The sequence below is a fragment of the Myotis myotis genome, unplaced genomic scaffold (assembly GCF_014108235.1).
Source record: "Myotis myotis isolate mMyoMyo1 unplaced genomic scaffold, mMyoMyo1.p scaffold_m19_p_7, whole genome shotgun sequence".
NCBI classification, from domain to species: Eukaryota; Metazoa; Chordata; class Mammalia; order Chiroptera; family Vespertilionidae; genus Myotis; species Myotis myotis.
Window position 1 is genome coordinate 75,391,675 of NW_023416379.1, and position 27,977 is coordinate 75,419,651.

At 36.6% G+C, this 27,977-nt stretch overlaps 1 protein-coding gene across 1 annotated transcript in view; it reads right to left on the reverse strand.

Moving 5' to 3' along the window:
• HCRTR2 (hypocretin receptor 2) overlaps window positions 1-27,977 on the reverse strand; it is a 93,223-nt gene that overhangs the window by 9,990 nt on the left and 55,256 nt on the right. Inside the window, exons 2-4 of the mRNA XM_036317461.1 lie at window positions 19,070-19,248; window positions 12,453-12,696; window positions 4,961-5,076 (exon numbers count right to left, since the gene is read on the reverse strand). Of these exons, the coding sequence (XP_036173354.1) occupies window positions 4,961-5,076; window positions 12,453-12,696; window positions 19,070-19,248 (539 nt within the window). The remainder of the gene's footprint in view (window positions 1-4,960; window positions 5,077-12,452; window positions 12,697-19,069; window positions 19,249-27,977) is intronic.

Genomic DNA, 27,977 nt, shown 5'->3' on the forward strand with positions numbered 1-27,977 from the left:
AAATATACTCTACAGAGAAGGAGAAATACCACAGATTAATTCTAACTTACTTTCAATAATTTGCAAAAACTTTTCTCAAATATAGTTTCATTCTTTCTCTTCTTTGAATTACAACTTTTTAAAATACATTTTTATTGATTTCTGAGAGAAAGGGAGAGAGGGAGAAAGAGAGAGAGAGAGAGAGAGAGAGAGAGAGAGAGAGAGAGAGAGAGAGAGAGAGAGAAACATCAATGTGAGGGAGAATCATTGATTGGATGTCTCCTGCATGCCCTGGGCATGTGCCCTCACCTGGAATTGAACCCTGGCCTCCTCTAGGTCAAACCACTGAGCAACACCAGCTGGGCTGAATTACATCTTTATACACTGTAAGCTGAATCTTCAGAATTTTGTAATTATTGCTTCATGCTATTGTCTTTTAAAGTCAAATAGGAGAAAATAATTACAAAAAATACATTTATACTCTCTTCTATATTTACATACATAGTTACCAGTACTGGTGCTCTTTTTTCTATGTGTGGACTTGAGTTAGTGTCTTTTCATTATGCCTCTGCAATTACAATTTTCTGTCTATTTCTTCATGCTAGATTGCCTTGGCATCACCTAATATTAATTAAGTTCTCTTAGAAGAGGGTTGAGGAATCAAGGGAAGTAGAAGAGACTGATAAAAGTTGAGAAGGGAAGGTCTTTCATAATTGGAAGGAACTTTGAATGTTCAAATTTAGTGTCAGACTCAAATATTTATCATATTTCATCTCCATTTCCATACAGAGTACCAGACACATATTAGGTGCTTTTTAAATATTTGCAGAATAAGTGAACATGAGTCCACATGTTGATTAAGATCAAAGCATTATGATAGGTGAGGGCTAGAACTGGAAAGAATGCTTATATGCACACAGGGCCAAGTAAACTAAGATAAAGCAGGTCTTTAAAAAGAGGAATTTTAGTAAAAAGTCTATAGAATTTCAAGACTGAGTGAGTTCTTTGAGTCACTGTCAAAGAGAGAATTGAAGTCATTGATTATAGCAAAGCATTGGATAATTCTTTTAATGATTCTTAAAGGTCTTGAAAAAGTCAGACAAGGACACACACTTTGGGCGCTAATAGACTTACACTTATTAATTCCAAAGTATGTAACAGAGTCCATGCATCTTTGTAATATGAGTAAATAGGACAGGCATTCATTAATGGTCCACTTGTTTAGCCTATGGCACTCCATGCCTTGCCACTCTGTTTATAGACATTAACAGTTGGACACTGAGGGCTGCTCAAGCAGAATTCTATATAGGCACTCACTTGGGATTAATTTACTTTATTTTAGCAGCTAAAGTGAACTCAGCTGGACTTGCCATATTCTATTCCGATATATTTTGTAAATGTCTTTAGTTTCACAGCCCAGGAGTTTTACTGTGAATCTTCTGAATCATGTGGCTTGTACTAACCAGGACAACCCATCAAAAGAATGTAGATTATTTCTAAACTTGTAATCCAATTTTGAACTTATTTTAGAGCTTGAGAAATGGAGCACTATAAATTTAAACAACCAAGAAGTAAATTGGCTAGGTTTGGTAGTTATGTAATTATTCAACAGACATTTTTTGAATACGTTCTTTAGCCAAGGTACCATGTTAATTGTTGGGGTTGCAACTATGAACAAGATAGATTCAGGTATCCCCAAGTAGTTTTAAATTTAGGTCAATCTGTAAATAAATGAATAAACCATAAGCACTTATTATGTGTAATGCACATTAACCAGTAAAAAGATAGAACAGAAAATGCTCTTAACACTATCTAAATCTCAGTCTAAATCTAAAATATTTTTATTCTTACATGCTCAATAAAATTTTTTCTCCTTCAAGAATATTTTCAAATTCTAATTTTCCTCTGAACCTTTTCTTTTAATGAATAACTGGGCAATGGATTCCCCTTGTTTTCCTGTATCTAACCATTTTCTTTTAGCATATATTCTTTTATTCACTTTTTTCCTCATAAACTATTTACTGAGCAACTAATATGGGCTAAGCATGTACTAATGGAAGGATATAAGATGAAGGATATAAGATGAAGGTGAAAGTGTACTGTCTTCAACTTAGTAGAGTAAGGAAGATAGACAAATAAAAAAAGTCATTATAATGTTAGTGAAAAGTGCTACAAAAAGAAATCTAGTGAAGAAAGTAGTCATATAGTACATTAATTCAACCTGTGCTTGTTATTTTAGAAATACACACAAAATTAGTTAAAAGTCTGAATAATAGCATATACTATTTAAGTATTTTATTTATTGAACACTTTCCATATAGTAGGCACTTGAATTAATTAATCTATTAAATATAACAACACTGTGATGTAGATGCTATATAACCGCACTTTAAAGATGATGAAAGAGAAGCACAGAAGTGGAAGTATGTAGTTAACAAAAATCATCTATTAAGTTGTAGAGTCAGGATTGAAACTCATATGGTCTGGGCCTTGAGTCTATGTTTATGACTTGTCGATCATTTCCAGTTATTCACTCCCCAGCTTCTAAGACGATACCCATTGCCCTTTGTGAGTAAAGGGCACTTCCCTTCTCCATGGTCAAGCTTAACCACATGACTTGTTTTGACTACTGAAAACTGGGGAGACATAACATATGTCAGTTCAAAGCAGAATTCTAAGAGATATTACATATTTCTTCCAACTTTCTAGCCCTTTCCCTCAGTCCCAGAATGGCATGTTCCAGGAAGTGATGGTCCTTCAGATTGTGTGGACAAGTGGAGCATAGTTTCTGCCCATTCTCACCACTGGCATGGAACATGAGTGAGACAAACTACTATTACAAGCCACATACTTGGAGTTGTTTTTCTATAGCTGAATAACCTAGCAAAAACTGACTAATATGCCCCAGCTGGGCTGCTCACTTGGTTAGAGCATCGTCTCATACGCCAAAAAGGTTTCGGGTTTGATTCCTGGTCAGGGCACATAGCTAGGTTGTAGGTCCCATCCTGGTTGGGGTGCCTATGGGAGGCAATCAATTTATGTTTCTCTCTCATGTTGATGCTTCTTTCTCTCTCCCTCCTCCCACCCCTTCCTTTATCTCTAAAATCAATGAAAAAATATCCTTGGATGAGGATTAAAAAAAAGAAAAGAATCCTTATACTTTGTGGTGATGGGTCTCTTAAAAAAACAAATAAAAACTGACTAGTATAATAGCTATCAAGAAGTGGGGTATGCCCTAACCAGGGTCCTCAAACTTTTTAAACAGGGGGCCAGTTCACTGTCCCTCAGACCGTTGGAGGGCCGGACTATAGTTTTAAAAAAAACTATGAAGAAATTCCTATGCACACTGCACATATCTTATTTTGAAGTAAAAAAACAAAACGGGAGCAAATACAATATTTATATTTGCATGTGGCCCATGGGCCATAGTTTGAGGACCCCTGCAACCGGTTTGGCTCAGTGGATAGAGCGTCGGCCTGCGGACTGAAGGGTCCCGGGTTCGATTCCGGTCAAGGGCATGTACCTTAGTTGCGGGCACATCCCCAGTGGGGGGCGTGCAGGAGGCAGCTGATCGATGTTTCTCTCTCATCGATGTTTCTAACTCTCTATCCCTCTCCCTTCCTCTCTGTAAAAAATCAATAACATATTTTTTTTAAAAAAGAAGTGGGTATCACAGTAACAAACAGCCTAAAATATGTGGCACTGGCTTTGTGGTCAGCGGAGAGTGTTGGGGAAACCATCATTAGGATCTGGAAAATCGCCGCCTATGTTTCACAGTGGCATGCATTTGTTCCTTTAGTTAAAAAGGTTGGCGAACAGAATACTAATACGTGTTGATACTGGTTGAATTTATGAGATCATAAAAGAAAGGACTTCTTTGCAAACATAGAGGAACAGAACATTTGGAATTATGAGACCTACAGGGCTGACAAATGCAGCTGTTGCTCATATCCAACCACTAAAAGATGAACTTGAAAATTGCTTTGAATAACAGGGGATGAAGAAGATTCCAATTAAGACTTATCCTCAGACAAACACCAAATAAAAGGTTTGTGAAATTATTTTAATGAATTAAAGTGGCCCAACAAATTCTTTCAGTTGGGTAAAATGTGTCAGAGCAAACAGACTGAAGGAATGGCTTTTCACAAGCCAGGTAAGCTCAAAGTACTGGCAATTAATTTAGAGGCAGAGATATTGTAAGTAATGTCACTTAAATATACAATTTACAAATAGAAGAGGCTGAGCTTTACCCTTTGTCTGTGCCTTGATAAACCACTACATGTGTTGTTTGGTGATATCCTACAAATCAAGGTTTAGCCTAAATGCTACCTGCTTTGACTTAGAGTCCCCTCCACTAAGTCTTCCTCTGATTCCCTGTGCTTACATTTATTAAGGTAATTTTCATTCTGTATCTGACTGTCTCCCTTCTGTAGGCTAGGAATTCATCAATGACATAGACATTTAGCTTTTAATCAGATATGCATACAAAAAATACAATAAATGTTTGATGAAGGATGATTTACTACATAAACTGGAAAAAGCAACATTACCTAACAAATTTTAGTATTCCCAAATCAGCACTATCAACAGTTTCTAAAACACTGAATTCTGCTTGAATCTTCTATTGTTCTAAAAAAAAACATCTTTGAAGTTGGATATTTAACCCATATAATAAAAAATGCATCAGGAAAGTTTAATGGAATTTTAATTTGTTATTCCTCATCAAAAGTAAAATTTATAATATCAGTCCTAGACAAAAATCAAATCAATTAATCACAGAGGTTTAAATTTAAAGTCATTAAGGCAGTTCATAAAATACACTCCATAACTATCACTCTAAAAAATGCCTGGACATATTGCCAGGGCCAGCGAGCCTCAGTGTTTTAGGAAAATGCACAATCCTTTGCTAAGCATCCTCTCTTAAATTTTGTTTTTAAGCACATCCTGAAGAAAACACAAGGACATTGTTTGAAATACATACCTGTCGGCACCAGAGTTTACGAAATATCTGCAGATAGGCCAACACCATGAGACACAGAGGTGCCATGTATGTCACCAGAAAGAAACAGATGTGATACATCTTGGGGTAAATTTCACCTGAAATGAAAGTCAAAATAATAAAATCTTACAATTCATAGATATTTTTAAAGGTAACTTTGTTACTGTTGAGATTTACCTTCTATATAGTTTCACTGGCACATCTATACACAAAGGGGAACAATAATTTACATTAACTACTCACATTTATTCAGTCTGTGTATGTACAAAATGTGAAGTCTTAATTTCATTTAATGACCCAGAGAGGAACAACAATTAGCTATTTCTTAATTTGTGCTGTCAGAGTCTATCCAGTCAAGTGTTCATTTATCGAAAGCCCTTATTTGTTTTGATTACATGGGGTTAATTAATAAAAATTAAATTGGATTGTCCTACACTCACATTAATAAGAAGGGACATGACTCAATCAAAACCTAATTACCAATGCTTTTGTTAAAATAGCAAGAGAATATAAACTCAGTTGATTCCTCCTTATTAAAATATAAACTGTACCTTCAAATGTGGAAAAAATTGGAAAAATAAATACAGCAAACATTTGATAATTCTTTTTGTTAATTTACTAGAACACATACAAAATTAATTAAGTATGCTGTGTATGTATGTATGTATGTATGCATGTACTTTTAATAAAAATGAGATTTTTAAGGGATTTTTAAAGTTAGTATTTTTATAAGTTTTTTAAAAATATATTTTATTGATTTCAGACAGGAAGGGAGAGGGAGAGAGAGATAGAAACATCAATGATCAGAGAGAATCATCCATAGGCTGCCTCCTGCATGACCCCCACCAGGTACCTTGGCCTTAAATTGAACTGTGACCTCCTGGTTCATAGGTCAACACTCCACCCCTGAGCCATGCTGGCCAGGCCAAGTTAGTTTTTAAAATGACATGAGTATTTTCTTTTTTATAACCATCTCACTTATTAGTCATAAGCATCTGTAGAAGTATAACTATTCCTTACTTATCATTAATTCTATGAACACAAGTAAATCTTATCACAAATTAGGCATTTATTAAACAAACAGTTAATAAATTAATGACTGTCATTATGGCTTATTATTATTATTATTATTATTATTATTATTATTAACGTTATTACTAGAGGCCCAGTGCAGGAAATTCATGCATGGGTAGGATCCCTAGTGGCTGCTGGCTGGGGCCTTCCTTTGTTTAACGCCGCCCCCTGGTGGTCAGTACACATCATAGTGAGTGATCAAACTCCTGTTTGGTCGAACTCCTGAGGGGACACTTTGCATATTAGGCTTTTATATAGAGAGATTATTTTGCTTTCCTAAAATAAATATATTACTGATTTTTTTAAATGCTTTAAAGGATATTTTTCTTACAGTAGTATTTGAATATATTACAGTGATCCAGTCACTTTTACTTAAATATAAAACAAAAACCAGAAAAATATCCTGCATAGGTTCCATAGATATTAAATGCAAAAATTAGAAATAATTCTAACTAAAAGCTAACAAAACAAAGGTTTTATTTTTTTTAATTCATTTCTAAAAATTACACAAGTCATTTTGTCTTTGATATTGACAATGGGGTTGGTTCCATACTATCATTGAGGGATAATTCTATCACCTCTGTGCATTTTTTAAAATTTTCATTACTTAAAAATGGGCATATTGTATAGAAGCATGAAGACTCAGGTATGCCATCAAATGTGGTAAGGGCAATTTATAGTCAGGATCAACAAATAATAATTGTGATGATCACCATCCTAATGATAACACTTACTGAACAATCATTCAATTCTTACTGAATATATTTTAGACATATCTTTGAGTTCAATATCCTCCACTTGATTTCATAGCCTTATCTTCTAGAGTTGGTTGAGTTTAATATTCTCCTTATTCTTCCTTCTAAATCTCAGTCTTTTTTCTCTGATAGAAATATTTCCCTACCACAATCTTCAGAGGAGACAGCAGGGGGTGTGTGCGGTTAAGGAGTCTAAGAGTGCAACGAGTCATTTTTAGCTTCTCTGTGGCCCAAGCGGCTGACACCTAGCTCATCAGTTTCTAGTTCCCTTTCAAGCTTATCCTGTAAAACAGGCCAGTTCCATAAAAAGTGATAGAACCCAAGCAGCCGGACTGGAGGAATAACAAACAGCCATTCCCTTTGAAGCGCCACAGCCCCAGCAGCATTTGGTGAGCCAGTTTCAAAGAACAGTGATCTCAGCACTTTCCAGGCACCTAAGTGGCTTTGAACTTTTGTTTGTTTTAAAGAAGGTGTCCCATGAGCTCCCCACATAAAGATATAGCTTTGAAGCTCGCATACCTGAGAGGCCTTGATGTCTGCATCAGACTAAATGAATTGAGTAAGTGGAGGAAGGTAGATTTTAATAGGCTTTTTTTTTCTTTTTTTTTCTTTTTTTTTTACTATAGCTATGGTTCCCATCACTGTGATAACAGTCTGAAGTTTTAAACAGATGGGAGAGAAAGCTCATTCAGAGGTCGGTATATTTATATAAATACTTGGGAAAAGATGTAATTGGCTGGTAAATGCATATTATGCTAATGAACACCCACACAGAAAAGTTGATCAAGCAAAATTATACTTTCAGGCTGGGATAGTTTGTTTTAATAAAGATATTATTATACATAATTGGGGTAACATGATAATCTTAAATTCCTCATTTCATGCTTAGAGTCTAAGCTGATTGGAAACCCAGAAATACCATGGAAATGTTAACTTGTCTGTGTTGAAATTGTCTTTGTAGTCTCTCTGCACTTGACGAGCAATGTCTTAAATATATTTTAAAACATTTATATATAACCTAGAATGTAGCTACATGGAACTTGTCCAACTAAAGAATAATCTAAGTTAGAAAACAGCATTTTGAAGATTGACAGCCATTAAAAATTGGGGTTTCTACTCAACTGATGAATAGGCATATCTGAATAAATTCTTGCATACATATTAAACCAATAAATAAGGAACAAATATGGATATTTATTTCAGCTTTAAAATCAGAGATTAAAGAATAATATCATATATTAGACAAAACTTAATTTTTTTTTTTAGAGAGAGACTGGAAAGGGAGGGGGAGAGACAGAAACATTGATTGGTTGCAATCAAGAATTGAACCTGGGACCCGGTAGTCTGGGGGTGGACACTCTAACCACTGAGCCAGACTGGCTAAGGAGAACTTAATTTCTTTCAGATGAGTTAAGGTCCATTTGTGAGCCAACATGTTAATCTAATTATCTAAAAACTAAAAACATTTTCTACTTCATAGTACTCCTATCAGGGATTTAATGGCAAGTAAATTAAAAATAATTTCCCAAATATTTAATTTGAACCACCTTATCAAAGTTTATGGATCCATTAAAGTTTACCTGAATCTTTAATATATTTTAGTAACCTCTGCCTAATAAATATTTTAATAAATGTTCCTATTAATACATATACATACATATTTATAGATTTTCAAAATCTCATAAAAACCAGATGCTATCATGGATTTGGCTGTAAAGAAAAGATCCACTATTATGTTTTTTCAGACCATTAAAGAGCAATTTGGCAATAAAATCCAAAAGGAGAGAATTATATATTCCTAGTGTCCAGAACGATGTTTGACAAATAGTGCCTGCTCATTAAACACTGGATGATTGAATAATGAGACAATTATATCACTGAGTACAAAAAGAAAGTTGCTTTCCTCCCAATAGATTCATCCTGTGAAACGATGCACTTATAAACCAATCAATCAAAAACGTATGGGTATAATTCTGGAAGAATTTTTAAGTTTTAGAAATGTGAATTGATGTTACTGAAGCAAACAATGAACATATACAAATACATATTTTAAGATCATTAAAATAAATATTAATACATTTTGTTTGTTTTTGAGTGTCAAATGTGCCTACCAAAAGTTCCAGCTTGTGGTCGTTTTTTCTTCTTCTCATCAAGGCACAGGAAATGATGACTATAATGACTTCCATAAAATATCACATCTTTCCGGTAATATTTTCAGTATGACAGAGTTCTCAGTTATTTTGCACAATGAATGAGAAAGCATTTTCCAGACTTTTCCAAAGGTTATTTGATAGATATGAATCAAGAGACCACATTGTTTATTGTCTCTTTTCACACTGCAATATTGGTTGTAAAACAATTATGATATCACTGTCTGCTTTTATAACTACATTACTGATATAACTTAGGATAAAGAGAAAAACCACAGTTCACAACACATTTTTTAAAATTGTGCAAAATGGCCTTCAGATTTTTAAAATGTTTAAACTTTAGAGAGCTGACAATGTAAAATATAATTCCTCTGATGTTTTTAAGGTTGTAAGTATCATACATATATCTGAGTTATAACATTTTAAGTTGAATATGGACTTATAAATAGCCTAAATTGGCAAAGCTCATGATATGTAAAAATTATCATAAACTAAATGTCTAGTGAGCAAAATAAAAACCTACTTTGGATTCTTTCAGATTCTTCTTGAAAAATTGTGATTAATAATTTCATTTAATACTGTCTGTCTCATTCATTGTGCAAAATAACTGAGAACTCTGTCATACTGAAAATATTACCAAATTCGTGGACCAGTCCCTGGGCCTGGCCTGCGGGATTGGGCCGAAACCATCTTTCCGACATCACCTGAGGGGTCCTGGATTGCGGGAGGGCGCAGGCCAGGCTGAGAGACCCCACTGGTGCATGATCAGGGCTGGGGAGGGACACGGGAGGTTGGCCAGCTGGGGAGGGACTATGGGAGAGCTCCAGGGTGTATCTGGTCCATCTTGCTCGGTTCCAATCGGCTGGACCCCAGCAGCTAGCTAACCTACTGCTCAGAGCATGTGCCCCCTGGTGGTCAGTGCATGTCATACCAAGCGTTTGAGCAGCCTTAGCATATCATTAGCATATTATGCTTGATTGGTTGAATGGCCAACCGGACGATCGGACACTTAGCACATTAGGCTTTTATTATATAGGATTTGAAATAGCTAATTTTTTAGATTTTATTATTTGCTTTTAAAGATGATCAAATTCAATTTGGAGCCACTTAATTTTAGCCTTTATAATAATTTTAAGTAATTATGGGCTTATATAAAATCACTTTTTAAAAAAATATATTTTATTGATTTTTACAGAGAGGAAGGGAGAGGGATAGAGAATCAGAAACACCGATGAGAGAGAAACATCGATCAGCTGCCTCCTGCACACCCCCCACTGGGGATGTGCCCACAACCAAGGTACATGCCCTTGACTAGAATCGAACCTGGGACCCTTCAGTCTGCAGGCTGACACTCTATCCACTGAGCCAAACCAGTTAGGGCTATAAAATCACTTTTAAGTAATTTTCCTAAATGACTTCTGAAGGCTGAGTTTAGATTTTTAGGAACTCAACAATAATTGCTCTTTAAAAAAATATTTTTGAAAATGTCCTTGCTAGAGCTAGATAATAAAAATACTCAAGGTTGAAATGAGTTTTATATATGTATTGCTCAAACATAGTTAGAAGATGATGTGGCTATTTACTTAATTGTAACAACTGTCAAAATTCACTGCCTTTGCACACTGTTTGTTAATGGGAATTAACATTACCTGATTATTCAGGGCAATATACATAAGGAAAAGTTTATAAAAACTGCCTATTAACTTATAAATGAAACTCCTAAAATACTTTAGTAAAAATACTATTAAATATTTGAATAGTAAGTGGGTGTTTTATCTAATTGACACATAATGAATAGTGAGTGGGTGTTTTATCTAATCACCATTTCCATAAAATTAAAAAATATCAACTTTGAACTGAAAGCTTAGATTTACATTTATTTGTTTGCTTCATAATACTGACCAAAGAATTTATGGTTCAGTTTCATCATGAATTAATTAAAGAATTCTGACCAAGAGATTTTTAGGATGTTTGCAAATGTAACTCATTATAAAGCAATTGCATAAGAGGCACATACCAATGGGCCCCAACCCACTTTCTATTCAACTACAATTCATTCATAAATCTACATAGCCCTACATTCCTGAAACTGTCAGTTGGGACCCTCTTCCTTTCTTCTGCCCATTGTGTAGGTTTTCTTGCTTCCTGGGACATCCTTTACCTCTTCCCTGTCTGAAGAAATCCTGCTCAACTTTAACGCATTGCTGAAATGTTAGCCCCTCTGTAAATTTTGTCCAAATGTTAGAAGAGTAAATCTCAGCAACAAAAATTATATTTAATAATTGGGGTAATAGAAAGAGCAAATTGTGAAATATAGCTATCATAGGACTTTAGAAAATGTACAACATAATCGTAGCGACTTTTAAACTTTATCTTGCAATAGGGAAAGCATATGCCTAATTTCTCAGTTGTTGACTTTTTCTCTTTTCAGTGTTCCAATAAAGTACCCGGGTAGGAATTAACATAAATTAATTCAAATACTTGAAAATATCATATTCACAAGCTATCTCATGGGTGCACTGCTTGTTTTGGGGTACATCTTTCTAATAGGCATACATGTATAGCTTTCTAATAAACAGTGTTTTCCTAATGTTTAAATTCCGTAATTACAAGCCATTGTTATACACTTATTCAGAAGAGGACAGATTTTCCCCCCTCAAATTTCATGCAATAATTTTGGAACTAGTGCATGCTATGCTAAAATGCAGGATTTTTATAATTTCCAGTCATTCTTTGCTGGGTTCAGATTTGTGTCATCACCCGGCACTGATTAAAGTGTTTCCACTGTTACAGGAAAGCCTTAGACTGTCACTGAAAGTTTTGGACCAAGGACCATAAACCTCTAAGCTTCTGCTTATTTAAAATGAAATACCTTATATATCAGATAGGAGGGAAAAGGATTCATATTTCATATAATTCCTAAATTATGTCATAATTGTGCCAGAGATAAATTGCATTGGTTTAATATGTTATGAACAGAGAAAGCAAACTTAGATATTTTGACACAGAGAACAGCATTTGTCCACGTACTCAACTCCAGCCAGGTGTCCAGTTAGCACATGGTTTTCAAATGAAAAATCCAGTCGTATTTGAAGCCCATTGGGGAACTTGACACTTGAGGCCAGATAATCCTGTGCCATCTTATAAAATACGAATCATTCCAGAATGCATATTTCAATTCATGTAAATGAGTCCTTTTCATTTTAGAGAATTTAAGAAAAGGTAACATAACCAGATCTGAATTGCGGAATAAACTCCTCCTTCCATGTCCCATCTGAAAACTAGATAACCATACATAGCATTTCTAAAGGACCAGGACAGGGGCAGTTATTCTGTGAAACTACTTTAGGTTTCCACTTGGTTTTCATGCTTTTACAAAACTATGAACAAACGGCCATAAAATACACAAGGCCAGCTTTCCAGTGGCTCTGCAACTGACATTACCAGTGTGCAGCTGTAACAGACATGTCAGCTTGTGGGCCATGGTGCACTTACCTGCCCACCGCTCTTCGCACACTGTGAAGAGCGTGGTTTTATTGGCCAATGAGGGGAGTATGGCCCTGCACTCCATGACGATGGCCTGAGGGATCATTATGATGCAGGAGACAATCCAGATGATGATGATGCTGTTCCGGGCCCGCTTGGCTGTGCTCTTAAACATCAAAGGATGACAGATCGCATACCACCGATCCAGGGCAATGCAGCTCAGTGTGAGGACAGACACCGACACGGACACGGTCTAGAGAAAGGACAGAGTAAAAGAGAGAGAGGCACCCGGTATTACATGGATCACTCTGAATATTTTTACCTTATTAGAAAGGCAGTCACAACAAATAACCATACCTAAAATTGTCCAAAAAACATTCCATGCAGTGCTTTCCAATTAAGAAAAATATCTGCCAAAAATAATATTAAACATGTTTTAGGAAAAAAATCATATTTCTTATTAAGCATAAAAAAGGTACAATGAAAACATTGCAAACTTTTTTCAGGCAAAATGTTTTAATTTATAATCTGGCAGTCTTTGAGTGATTATTATCCTTATATTGTCTTGAAACTTTCCACTGACACAGAAAATCATATCCTCAACTGGAAAAAATAACACATATGTTTAATTTGAACTGGAAAATTCTCTATTTTCACCTTATAGCCATAATCTTAAAGGGCTAAACTCTATCAGAGTAGGCTTAGATTAGTTGATAACTCCTGGGAATTTTCTTGGTGTTACTTAGAGTGTATACAAACCTCTTTCCCAAACCAATCCCTTTCTTTTACCAGCCGCCATTACTTCCCTGCCAATATGCCAAGCACCCAAGGCCCCTCAATACTATTGCTAAATTGGGGGTAGAATTGTTATGGTCTTGATCTGCACAGTTGACCTTTCACAACTGCTGTGCCAGGGCTATATTTAGCCAATCAAGAAATTAGAAGTGTAAAATGTTCAACAAGGTTTAGTGATTTATTATTCATGAATTCTAATCAATGTGGGTGAAAGAGCTAGACATAATATGGTTCAAATTACAGAGTCATTGCTAGTGTTTCTCTCTACTTTTAGATAGTAATAATCTATTCAAAAAAATTCACTGAAAGACTGCCACCCGGTGCCTACAGTTAGCCATGGGCAGGCAGTGCCTTCTCTGTTACGGGCACTGTGTGAGAGACTATGCTGCTACTAGTAGTATGTCTGATCCAGCAGTAGAATCCCCTGAATGGACCCTTGACAATCAGTGATTTAATATGTGCTGTTTGATGACTATATTTATTGGTGTATTATACACACTAGCATTCAATTTACTTGATTTTCTTGGGGGGATATAAAATTTCTTCATATCATAAGAGATTATAAATGAAGAGTTTTGTTGCTGCTTTTCACTTCCAGGAGTGCTCTTCTGGGTGCCTTTTCCATTTAGATTTTGATATTAGTTCAAATTAACCAAATTGTTAATCATTTGAAAAATGAACCTGGGGGGGGGGGGGTTACGAATGTTGAGAATGAAGTAAAGTGAGATGATGTGAATTTCTTCTGTTGTCAGGTGCTTGGTCATTCACTCTTCCTGTGGGCATCCTGTGGTCAGGGTGATGCTGGAAGCTTTCTTGGGTAGAGAATGAATCTGTTTTATATTTGCACATAGAAATGACAAAAGGACCTCAGAGATCCATGACAGGTAGAAGTGGAAATTTTGCCACATCACAGATTTGGATGACAGGCGCTAACAGATTGGAAGGTGGGAATGTGTGACTGTGAGTGAAGGAGCCTGTCTGACCATCAAGCACCCACAACCCACATCTCTATTGGCTTCTGTTTTTTTCCTGGCATTTCCTGAGCAGAACCTTTTCTGTGCTCATAAAAAATAATCACTTCGACTTGGGGGGATGGGAGGGACTTGGAAGAGGGTGGAAAAAAGGGGGAATTGGAGATATCTGTAATACTCTCAACAATAAAAAATATATTAAAAAATAATCACTCAGAAAAAGAAACTGTAAGTTCAAGAAAAAAATAAATTATATATATAATTTGTTAAAAATCATCATAATTATTCATCAACTAGCCTAATAAATGTTAATGGTCTTATATTTGTATAATTATTAAAGATATAAAAATGTCATTTTAATTATTCATCTAAGACTCGTTATATTTGTGAGATTTTAAAGATTTTTGAGCATTTGCCAAAGTGTTATAGTACATCATTCATAAATCTAAAGGTTGCATTGTATTATATTTAGAAGAAAAGGAACCTATATATTATAGAGAATTAGCAAATGTCCAAAGAATCTTAAACATAACAAAATAATCTTAAAAACTGGCTGGGCATTCTGTAATATATTTTAAAATATTCAGTAGGACAAAAGTATCCTCTTAGGTGCAAAAGCCATCAGTTTCAGAATATTATAATTCAAGAAAAAAACTACTTAAATTTAAGTTATTGGCTTATTGACCATTGACACTGTTTATTCCATTTGGGAAAATGCTACAGAAAGTGAGTAATAAATAATGTGAGAATTTGGAGATACTAGTTTTACCAGTGTGTCAATATTTTTTTTGGATTTGCAACTTTCCATAAACAAGTAATATTGAGCCCTAGCTGGTTTGGCTCAGCGGATAGAGCATTGGCCTGCAGACTGAAGGGTCCCAGGTTTGATTCTGGTCAAGAGCACATGCCTGGGTTGCGGGCTCGATCCCCAGTAGGAGGCATGCAGGAGGCAGCTGATCAATGATTCTCTCTCATCATTGATGTTTCTGTCTCTCTCGCCCTCTCCTTTCTTCTCTGAAGTCAATAAAAATATAGTAAACAAACAAACAAACAAACAGGTAATATTGAATGAGGTAATGAATAGATCTGGTCTTTTCCATCTGACTCAGATCTTGTGGTTACTCTGTAGTTGTCTCCTCAGCCTACGGAGAAGAGGATCAACTGAGGGGTTGATTAGATTGGACACTGTTTATAGAGAAGCAGAATCTATTAGGAGGTGACTATTCCTTCAACTGTAGGACTTGGTAAGTTATGCTGTGTAGAAGATTATTGTCCATGACTTTCAGAGAGACGGATACCTGGCATCACTCACTGTTTCCCACTGCTTCCAGTCAGTCCTCGAGTGTTAGTAGAATCTGGAATACCTAGTCTACAACAAGGGGCCATTGTGTATCAGAGCAGGACTGCACCTATTACCGCATGATACACACCTCACGCATCACCTCACTCTTAACAAGCGACTGTTCTGTTTCATAAAGAGAGCTTGGAATTATCTCTCCCAGCAAAGAGAAGACTCTGGGCAACTAAAGCCATCTTGAAACTTAATAGGATTCCCCAAATTTCTCCCCAGATAGTTACTGGAATCAAGAGAAATACAAAGCTTGCTGGAAGTACCACAGCAATGGTGAAATATTAGAATTCTCTGCTAGTATGATTTCCCCTGTGTTTCCACGAAAACACCAAAAGACCCCTTTCTTACTGATTTTTTCTTATGTTGCTCAATGTAGTATTTCTCTGAAATAATTTTGCTGCAGTGTATTTTTGTAACCCTTTCATGGTTTTCAGCCAACTGACACAAACTAATCCTATCAAACTTAATGCCTGCCATGAAGCTTATAATTTCCACTTACTATTTCCCACTTACTATTCTATCGAGAATCTGACCTAAAAAATGATCACTTCTCTGTATAAGAGGTCATTGAAAAACTACTGGGTTGCAAATATTTTTGTAGCATTTCAGATCCAAATTAGTATAATTTCTACTAATGAGCTATTTGTAGTCTCCCCCAACTTTTGTATTTATCAAGACTTTATTTTTTTTGGAATACTTTTAAGATCACATCAAAATTTTGGAGAAGGTACAGAGATTTCCAATATACCTTGCCCCCACATATCCATAGCCTGTCTGTTATTAACACCCCCACCAGTGTGATACATCTGTCATAACTGATGAAACAACATTGCACATCCTAATCATCCAAAGTTCATAGTTTACATTGTGGTTCACTCTTGATGTTGTACATTCCATGGTTTTAAATAAATGTATAAGAACATGTATCCACCATTATATATTATCACAAATTCGTGCATGGGTGGGGTCCAGCTGGCCTGGCTCCAATTGGTGGATTGGGGCCAGGCCTGTCAGGAGGAGGAGGTAGCGGGAGGTTGCCGGTGAGCTCACCCCAATCAGGGCCCAAGCAGGGCCGGGCTGGCTGGGGGGAGGGGCCGATTGGGGGTCAGCCACTGGGGAAGGGGCTTTGGGAGGTTGGCCGGCTGCCCTGCCCTCAATGGGGTGGGAGAGGCCAATCAGGGGTGGGGCTGGTTGGGGGGAGGGGCTGTGGACCGATTGGGGTGGTGGGAGCCCATTGGGGGCAGGACCGGCCGGGGGAGGGGCTGCAGGAGGTTGGCCAGCCGGCCCCACCCTCAGATCAGGCTGTTCGCTGGCCACAGTGGGCATCATAGCGACTGGTGGTTCCAGTCGTTCTGGCGTTACAGTCGCTGGCTTTTTATATATATAGACTGCACTGCCTTAAAAATCCTGTGTTCTGCCTATTCCACCTTTCCCATCCTTGACAACTTCAGATCTTTTTACTTTCTCCATAATGGCCTTTTTCAGAATGCCATAGTATTGGAATTATACAGAATATAGTTAGTCTCCTTAGACTGTCTTCTTTCATTTAGTAATAAGGATTATCTTTATATTTTCATGGCTTGGTAGTTCATTTCTTTTTAGTGCTAAATGACATTCTATTGTCTGTATGTACCACAGTGTATTTATTCATTCATCTACTGAAGGACAGACACCTTGGTGGCTTCCAAGTTTTGATAATTATAAATAAAGCTGCTATACAAATTCGTGTGCAAGTTTTTGCGTGGGCGTACGTTTTCAATTCCCTTGGGAAATACCAAGGAGTTCAATTGCTGGATAATATGGTGAGACTATGTTTAATTGTGCAACAAACCACCAAACCATCTTCTAAAGTGGTTGTACCATTTTGCATTCCCAGCAGCAGCAATGGATAAGAGTTAGTATTACTCCACACCGCCACCAGCATTTGGTGTTGCTAGTGTTCCGGAATTTGTCCATTATAACAGTTGTGTAGTGATATTTTGTTGTTTTAATTTGCATTTCGCTGATGACGTATGAAGATAAGCATCTTTACAGATGCTTCTCTGCCATCTGTATAACTTCTTTGGTGTGGTGTTCGTTAAGGTCTTTGGCCTATTTTTCATTGGAGTGTTTATTTCCTTATTAATTAGTTTTAAGAATTCCCTTAATTTTACATAGCAGTACTTTTATGTTTATCTTTTTACAAAAATTTTCTCTATCTGTAGCTTGTCTTTTCATTGTCTTTTACAAAGCAGAAGTTTTAAATTTTGAAAAAGTCAGCTTATCAGTTGTTTCTTTCAAATATAATGCTTTTGGTGTTGTATCTAAAAAATCATCAACATACTGAAGGTCATTTAAGTTTTCTTTTATATTATCTTCTAGGAGTTTTATGGTTTTGTATTTTAAATTCAGATCTATGATACATCTTGAACTACTTTTTCTGATGGGTGTAAGGTCTGTGTCTACATTAATATTTTTGCTTGTTCTGCTTATGAGAATTTTTTTTTATAATTAGGAGCACATTTTTGTTTTCTCCAAATACTATGATCACCCTCTGGGAGACTGGATGGAGTACGAACTGAGATGGTGGAGGATGGATATGGGTAAGGGGTTTGGGAACACAAAGAGAATGGCCCGCATTTTACTCACAGCCCAATTGCTAAAGGGCATCCATGTCTTTGAGTATTATGGCTGTGGCCCCTAGCTTAGGAATTTTTTTTGTTAAAGATTTAGAGCTATCAGAATATCATTTAAAATGTACTCTCTGAAAGTATTTGTTCTTATCTTCTTGTAGGGCAATTAATCGTGGGAAAGCTGCTTTTACTACTGAACAATAAAGCATCTAATGATGATGATGATGATGATGACTGATGGTTACTGAGAACATACTAAGTCTTTATAATATCCTTCAGAAGGTAATCACTATGCCAAGTGATTTATATAAATTTATGTAAGTAGACTAACAACAACCATAGACTATAGTTATAATTAAAAGTATTATCCTTTTTAAATCAGTGAATCACAAAGAGCTTATGTATTTGGCTTGATAGCATACAGTCGGTGAATGGCAGAACAGATATTCCAAACCTGGTGGTTTTATTCAGAACCTACACTAAAACTTGTTTACTGTACTGCTTTGATCACATGGTTCCTAATTTCTCAGCATGAAATGCAACCACTTATAAAAACAAGTATCTGTCTATTATTTGGACGGGGAGAATTTCAATCATTACTTTGCTCATATTCCTCATTTTATCATCAGAAAATTAGAGGTGAAAGAAATAAAAGTTTACGCAGCATCTACTCATTCTGTTGCTTTATTTTAACTCAGAGCTTAACTTGTTTACATGGAAGGTCTCAAGTATTTCTTTCCTTAAGTTTGCTGATTCCTTTGTTTTCCTTATTTGTCAATTCCTTGGGCAAGTATATTACTTTCTTAGCTAACTAGTCAATAGAGCACTGTGACTATAATTGAAAGTAATCTTTCCGTAGCTCTGTGTTTGAACCAAAAATGTATCAGAAACAATTACCTGTAAGTAAGGAATCACCTTACAGAGGGAATTTCCGAAGAACCAGGTCTCAGTGATGTCCACAACCAGTGTGGCTGGAAGGCAGGTGATGGTCACGAGCACGTCAGCCAGAGAAAGGTTGACTATGAAGTAGTTGGTCACCGTCCTCATGTGGTGGTTCTTCCACACTGCCACACACACTAATTTGGAAAGAAAAAGGAATGGTAACTATTACGGACTGAATGCTTGTGTCCTCCCAGAATTCATATGCTTACGTCCTAACCCTCAACGTCATGGTATTAGGAGGTGGGCCTTTGGGTGGTGATTACATCATAAGCATGGAGCCCTCGTGAATGGCATTAGTGTCCTTATCTCTGACTACTTGTAAGGACTCAGCAAAAAGTCTATTGTCTATAGATTAGGAAGTGGTCATTCGCCAGGCCCGAATGTGCCAACACTTTGATCTTGGACTTTCCAGCCTCTGGAATTGTGAGAAATAAATTTCTATCATTTGTAAGCCATCCAGATTATGGTATTCTGTTATAGTAGCCCAGAGAGAGTAAGACAGTAAACTAAACAAAGAAACAAAATAGATACTCATGAAGAAACACTGTCAAGCTAATTAATATTCTTATAAAGTCCACAAATAAATATTGCAAAGGAAAGATAATTTAAGGTTGTGCTGAATTTTCATTGAATTCATCAATCTGTGTGAATGCTGAATATATACTTAAAATCAATTCACTTGCCTTGCAAGAGAATTCTCAATGGATCAAAGAGCTGTGTTAACTTTTACTTCATGTTGAATTATGATTCCCAGAAGTTATAGAACAACCTTTGACTTTTTTTGATGTTCCCTCAGTGCTCAACGTGTAGTAGATATTCAAGGAATATTTACTGAATTGAGCTGAATTAGGAGCTAGTTATTTCCAGTGAACTGCAGCGTTTGTCTCATCCGTGACGTTTCCCCTTATCTGATCTCAAACGCTGTGTCTGGAACTTCAATAGATGAAGAGGCTTCAAAGACAAAAGTCAACAAATATTTAGCTCCTGTTATTGCCAAACACTGAGCGAGATGGCTTGTATGCTGAGGTCATTGAATTTGGATAACAATCCCAAAGAGAGGCCATCATGACCAACGTGAGGTAATTGAGACATGGAATTCATGGAACTTGTCTAAGGGCAAATGGTTCATAAAGCAGAAGAACTGGAATTAAACACCAAGCGAAGAACTGACCTTTCACCACACTGATCACCTTCTTTGGGGAAAATGAAGGAGTTATAACAAAGCCCATATAAATTCTAGAAATGCAATCCTTCTTTCTATTACTCTTCATGGCCCCTAAACATCACCTTAACTCAAACATACTTTTCAGGCTTTCACAGCTGAGCCTGCCTCATTGCCTTTCAGTATACACTGATGTATAAGAGCTGCGTTATCTCACCGACTTGCTCTTTATGGAAGGAACAACCAGGCCTTGAGCCTCTGCCCTCCCTCTGTCTGTATATCCAACAGTTACATAATCACCGACTTCAGAATTATATAGTTGCAAGCACTGCTACCACATTTATTGATGGTTTGTTTCACGGAAAGTAACTGGGGATTTGCCTGGGGTATCATTAACCTGCCAGAACTGTCTCCGATGCACCCACATGATGCAGTGATTAGTAACTTTATACAGTGAAGAAACAAAAGCACATTTCGTTAAATTTAAGGCACTGAGTGATGATTTCTTTTTGACAATTATGTATCATTTATTAAGAGTGTCATATACTGAAAAATGCTTTCGCTAGCTCCTGAAGCTGAAATTACCCTTCAGTCACCAACAGATGCTAATTTAATAGGGTTACTTTTCCCAGGGTTTAATTTTGCAAAAAAACTTCACATCTTTATCTAACTCCATCACCCTAGGACCCACAAACTCAAGTGAACTTCATTAGGGGGAACTGTAGTTTTTTATTATCTGAAAATGATGCTGCAGAATTATTTGTTTCTCAGAAACACTTGAATCTCAATCTCTTTCTCTCTCTCTCTCTCTCTCTCTCTCTCTCTCTCTTCTCTTCTCTCTCTCTTCTCTCTTTCTCTCTCTCTCTCTCCCCCCCCCCCCCCTCTCTTGCACAAACCCACCCTAGCATGGACTAACACATTATCAAGCCTTGTTATAAGGAAATTGTCAGAAGCATCATGCCACTGATACTTGGTTAATAAATGGTCCAAGTGGTATAATTTTAAATCAACCAAAAACCCAAACCCCTCCCCCCAAAAAAACCCCAAACCCCACAATATTTTAAAAGAAAGCAGTTCTAGTTCTTTCTTTTTATTTTTTTATTGTTTAAAGTATTAAATGTGTCTCCTTTTCCCCGGTTGACACCCCCCCCCCAAGTTCTCTTAATTCTCCATATTTTGGAGGTGAGAAATAGCAGTGATGGAAAGAAAGTGTTAATGCATTCTGTTTAACCAATGTGAAAGCAAGTGTGGGTTTTTTTTCCCAACCAACACTTTTATATTACTTTCTATTGCCATGTACTCTTCTAAGTAGAGCAGTTTAAGTTACTAACTAGTTTAAACCTCATAATAACACTATGAAGTGATGACTATTAATATTCATATTTAACTGAGGCTAGAGAAGTTCTGAAACCTACCTAAGGACATATAGCTATAAGTGCTAGAGATTAGGTTTAACTCGTATCTGCCGTGCTATGCCATTATATGATGCCCTCTATTGAAGCAGAAGATGAAAAGGAAGTGGCCAACATCTATTTGACAAGACTTCAACAGAGACCATTCAATATAACTTGCCATTTGATGCATAAGTCACCTCAGTTATCTGCCTGATCTATCCGGCTTGAACATTTTTAATAGTGGGAAACTGGTTTTTTTGCTATGTCATAACTCTACTAGCTTCCTAGGGCTGCCATAACAGAGTACAATATATGGGGTCTCTTAAAACAACAGAAGTGTATTGTCTCATAGCTCTGGAGGCTAGAAGCCCCAAATCAAGGCGTCGATGGGGCATGCTCCCTCTGAAACCTGTAGAGAATGCTTGGACTGTCTCCTACTCTGGTTGTTTGCTGGCAAGCTTTGGCATTGCTCGGCATGCGGCTGCATAACCCCGATCTCTACCTTCACCATCACATGGTGTCTCCACCTTCTGTGTCTCCACCTTCACACGCTGTCGTCTTATCAGGATGCCAGTCCTATTGGATTAGGGACACACTCCACTCCAGTAGGATTTCATCTGAACTAATTTCATCTGCAGTGACTCTATTTCCAAAGAAGGAGCCACTGCTCTAGAGTAAGTTTGCAACTCATCAGGTCAGGGCCACTGCCCTGCTGGGCTAGGAGAACAGAGCACCAAGCCTCAGAGAATTATTCCTAAACCTTAAAACTAATGAGTACATTTACCCATTTCTCTGCTTTAAAGGGAGAGAAAAGCCCACTAGCTGAAGAAAGCATTTATATTCTTCATTCCTCTTTGAGTAAACTCTGACAGCTGACATAATGTAGTTGAATGGCTATTATTCTCTTGGCTCACAACTCTCCATACACTACATTCTGATGAGCTTTGGTAGGTCCCAAGACATGAACTTGGCATTACTTTTAAAACCAGTTTTCTGAATGATCATGATCCATCAATATTCCAGTCCATTTGTAGTGAGTTTGAACTGAAAAGGCTGCCCTCATTAACCACGAACAAAAGAGGAATAGTTGAGAACACAGGGATTAAAGGCCATTCTTGAAGGCAAGAATGCAGTCAATGACACTCCAGCTCTAGCACAGACTTTATTACAGTAGAGATTTTTTGAGATGCAGAGGTACCAAGAAGATAAAAATCTGTTCATTCCCCCCTCTCTTGCCCTTCTGTAAGGTTACCTTCTCTCCTTCTGTAAGAATCTGATTATATATATATATCGCCCATCTTTTCTCCACAGACTAACAGAGGGAAAGGTGGCTCAAGATGTATGGGAGCATCTGCAGCTTGTGATGCAAAGAGGGATTTTAAAAATTATATATATATATATATATATATATATATATATATATATATATATATATATATATAATTTTAATCATTGAATGGGTCAAAGGTTTAATTGACTTGCAAATAGTAAAAGAAAATATTAGTTTAAAAACACCGTTGCCATTTTATTCTGCATTTATAATAAACTGTTTCCTTGTAGTTTAATATCTATCAGATATGGAAAATGTTTCTCTCTCAAATTGACATTTGTACTTGGAAAAATTTAAACTCACACTATGTAAGGTGACATACTGTCAATCTGCTGGTGATATAACAATTAAAAACATGTAAACTTCAGAGGTGAGATTGCACCTCTTATTAAACATACACATATGTCTTGAAATGTCAAATAATAATCGATTTTGTGATATCAAGAGGTAATTAAGCATGGTATAGTGTGTGTTCCTGAGCATCTTGGAAAGATCTGTATTAAGTATATCAATTTTTTAAGCATTTTCAAATTTATTTAATATTGTAACATTAAAACAAGGGTTAGATGTTATACTATGTGAAATAAGCCAGACACAAAAGGGTAATGATTGTTTAGTTCTACTTCTGTTATGCACTGAGTCAAATTAATTACTATAGAAAGAAGAATGGTGGTTGCCAGGGGCTGGGAGGAAGAGAGGTTAAGGTATTATTATTTAAGGTGACCAAAGGTTCAGTTTTACAAGATGAAAAAAGTTCTGGAAATGTATAGTGGGGATGGTTGTCCAACAATTTGAATGTACTTAGTATCATGGAACTGTACCATTAGAAATAGTGAAAGTGGCAAATTTTCAGTTATGTATAATTTATCAAAATTTAAAAATCAACTTCAATTAAAAATGATGCTATAAAATTGAAAAGAAAATTTTGAACTACAATGATGTCTCTCAATAATCTTAAACACAGAATGGAAATGCCAAGGAACAATCTTAATTACTCATTTTATGAATTTTTAAAATTCACAAACAGCTAAAAGAGTTAATGAAAACACAATGTTTCAAAAATACTGTAGTTCCACAATATTAATGGCAGTTTTAAAAAAGTAACTGCAAAAAAAGTAACTGCATGATTTTTATATATAATTTTAATTATTTGTAGGTTATGATATAATTTAGATATGCTAATAAAAGATTGTCCAGTTTTTCGGGTTTTTAAAACTGAGCCTATAAATGCATGCATATAGATATGTAAGATAAGTCCTTGATTGTTATTTGTTATATTACATACATATAAACCTGTCAGGAAATATCTTTAGAAAAATACTGTAGTTCCACACTTTGCCACACCGTGTCAGTGAAAGCCTTTGAAACTGCTTACTTTGTCACTTCAGGGATGAGTTCTAAACATCAAGTAAATTGTAATATTCTCTATAACGAGGAAATGAATATATTTTTTCCAAGTGAGATTTTTTAGACCAAAAATAAATTTTTACAAAGGATAAAATGGGCACCATCTTCTCAAGTAAACACAAATGAATGAGGTAAGGTGAAATAAAACAGTTTTCCTTACTGACAAATAACAAATAAAGCAATTGAATACACATGGAAAATAGCCTAAACTTCACTCCCATAAGAAAGCAGGTAGACATAAAGTCATCCAGAAACACTACAGAATGTAGACTTTAGAAACAGGGAAGTTGACTCGGAGTCCTAAAAAGGTATTACAAACTCTGCATGAAATCCTAAGATTCTCCCCCCACACCCCCCGCCTGTTTTCTCATTCTCTTTGCACCCCACACTGTGGCATTGGCCCTCCTTCCTAATTTTAGTATTGTGTCCTTCTCTTCCTGGGCCAATATGCCTTTCTCCACCTCCACACCTTGGCAAGGCTATCTATAAATCTCTCTGTCTGCACTCAGAAGAACAGCAGGCAAATGTGCCACTTCTTTTTTTTGTTTGTTTCGTTTTCAAAAGTCTGACAGATGGGCTACTGCCAAGAATCACATCTGTAGAGTGAAATATGCCACCCAAAAGGTTATCTAATAGCAACAGAAAGCAAACTTTTGGAAAAGTGATTATAAATGCATACACAACAATATGTCTAAAATGCATTTCAGTTTTTGTTTCCCCGGGAAAATATGAAAGTCTATAATTTGACAAATATGTTTTCATCGGCACCTGCTCATTATGTTAATGTGGGTGGGAAATCACATGGAGACTAGCTGATGTCACCGTGGTGTTGATATCAGCGAGGCAGTGTGGGGAATAATTAAGACCACAATTAACAATTCATCTGGAAAGGGATTTAGGAAAACAGTCTCTTCACACACACAGATGGGCAGGAAGACACTGTGCATAGAAGAATGTTATAAAACGGAAACACAGAGGAGATAATTTATGGAAATCAAATCCAAAAAAATTTTTTTCAGAGAGGAAAACCACAGTGGGGAAAGTGGAAAACTAGGGGTGACTCTTCACCTGTCTGAGAGTGGCATGATTCCTCCCAGGGAGGGGCTCAACCTCCTTGGCACCGAGGCTTCTGTACAGGAAGGAGCTCTCAACGACTAAAACGGTGCTGTTACTAATAGGCATTCCTAGTTAAGGCGGGTCTGCAGAGAAGTTTAGGGGAGTGGAAGGCCCCGGGGTCTTAGAATCTGCAGTTCTATTGATGGCTCCATCTAGTAGCTGTAATTTCACTTCAGTAGGATTTGTTGACAGAGGAATTTCCCGTTACCCTTGTCTTTTTATTCTCTACAGGTACTTGTTCCCAGTGCAGCCTCTCAGAGTTGCATCTGGGCCTCTCCCCGTCCTCAGAGCCGCTCAGAGACATATGGTCAGTCCTCATCCTTGGCCCCTTTGTACCAATTAACAAAATGCAGCCTATCCTAGGACATCTGACTTCTGTTTTTCTTCCTGTTGGATGGTTGCCTGCACGCATTCCGACCTGGGCTGGGGATCAAACCTCCAACCGTGGTACGCGCCCTTGACTGGGAATCGAACCTGCGACCCTTCGGTGTGTGGGGCCCACATTCTAACCACTGAGCAACACTGGTTAGGACACAATGTACTTATTTTTGTTCTTCCTTAAGGAAATGCATTACCTCTCTCACCTCTTACCTTTTTTCTTCTATGCACTCTTTTCTCTATTATTTACTCTCACAACTTCAATTCTTATCTCTAGGAGACTAATTTCAAAAATGATAAGTCTGTATTGTGTTCTCTCTTCCTCTCCATATCAAAATTTCTAACTACATTTCTTTTTAAGCTTCTAGAGGTTCAATCTTTATTTCACATTCAACTCATGAATCATGAAATGTATTTATACCATGTTTACCCACTTGAGCATTGTCCTGCAGGTTATGAAGAATCACTGAAGGCTTTTAAGCAAGGGAGTTGCAAGATCCTAATTTTATTTTTCGAAGATGACTTATGGGGGAATGTAAATATTGAACATACTCTTGAACTGGAAACAGGGGGGTCAGTTTTTAGAGTGTTTTATAATTCCAAAGAAACAAGGTGCTGAGGAAAAAAAGGCGGAAAATGAATGAATTCAAGAAATAATAATGAGGTTGCAATATGAGGCCTCAGTGAGGAACTACATGTGAGGGTAAGAGGACATGAAGACCTGAGGGTGGTTACCAGGTATATTGCTTGGCATTTGGGGAGAAAATCATGTTGCTCACTGACCTATAGAGCAAAGGAGGATGAGGTGGCTTCCTTTGTAAACAGGTGGAAGATGAGGAATTCCATTTTGTATACATGAGTTTGAAACACTTGTGAGTTATCCTACTGTCAGTATCAATTTGGCATTGGGATTTATGGATCTATATTTCAGGAGATACATTTCAGATATAGATAAATATTGGGGGTTCATCAGAATAAAGATAGCAATTAAAGCCAGTTTAGTGGATAAGAGTAGAATTTCAGTTAGAAGAGAAAAATTTATATTTATAGAACTCTGCAATTTCAGTCACATATATTCTTAGTTGGCAAATATTCAAGAAGGGCTAATTTTTCCCGGAAGTACTAAATATAATAGCACTGAAGGGTACATTGGTTTTATGATTACAAAGTGTTTGCATTTCTTGTAATGGCAGATAACCTTGCTGCAGAGCAAACCTTCCACCTAAAACAACCAGAAGTGCCACACATCTCTTCAGGGCATTGGAAAGCTGCCAAGGCAGTGAGGACTTGAGGGTCAATATCCTGGAGAAAAGGACAGCCAGCACCCCTTCTCTTCTCAAAGCTGTTGGCAATTCGCAAGCAGCAGCTAAGGACCGAGTAGGAAAAGCAACAGGAACGGAGCAGCTGAGCTGGAACTTGAGTAGTCTTGCTGAACGGAGGCAACACTGGAGATAAGTCAGCAACCTTGGCCTTCTGCTAAATCGAGTAGGAATAAACCTGAAGGAGACAAGGTCTCCTAAAGAATGAAACCTGGCTTCGAATGCCTTCATTTACTGACTGGATTGAGGTTTTTCTGTCCCAAAACTACCTGCCAAAGCAAAGGCAAATTGTCTATGGAAGAAGATAACTATCAAGAACATGAAATGATTTCTACAAATTTTCATACAAAATGTCACTCATTTAATAAAAAATCATCAGGCATACAAGATGGCAATAGCGCATGACAAAGAGTCTATATAAAAAAAGAAGAAGAAAGCTTTCTGAAATTTTTTAAATAATAAGACTAAGTTCAAGTATTTGCATAATATTATGTAAAATATTAATAAGAATTGGAAAAATGTTCAAGGGAAATTGTAGAACTTAAAATATTTTGACTAGAAACACAGCAGACAGATTTAACAGCAATAAAGCCACCTAATAAAACTAACTAATCAAAAATATTTAAAATAAAGATATATGCCACAGAGTGAGAGAAGATAGTTCCAAGGTATTTATTTTTAAAAGGTCAGTTTGCATAATTGTCTCTTATAGTTAACGGGTTTTATTGTTGCTACTATTGTTCTTGTTTCTTTTAAT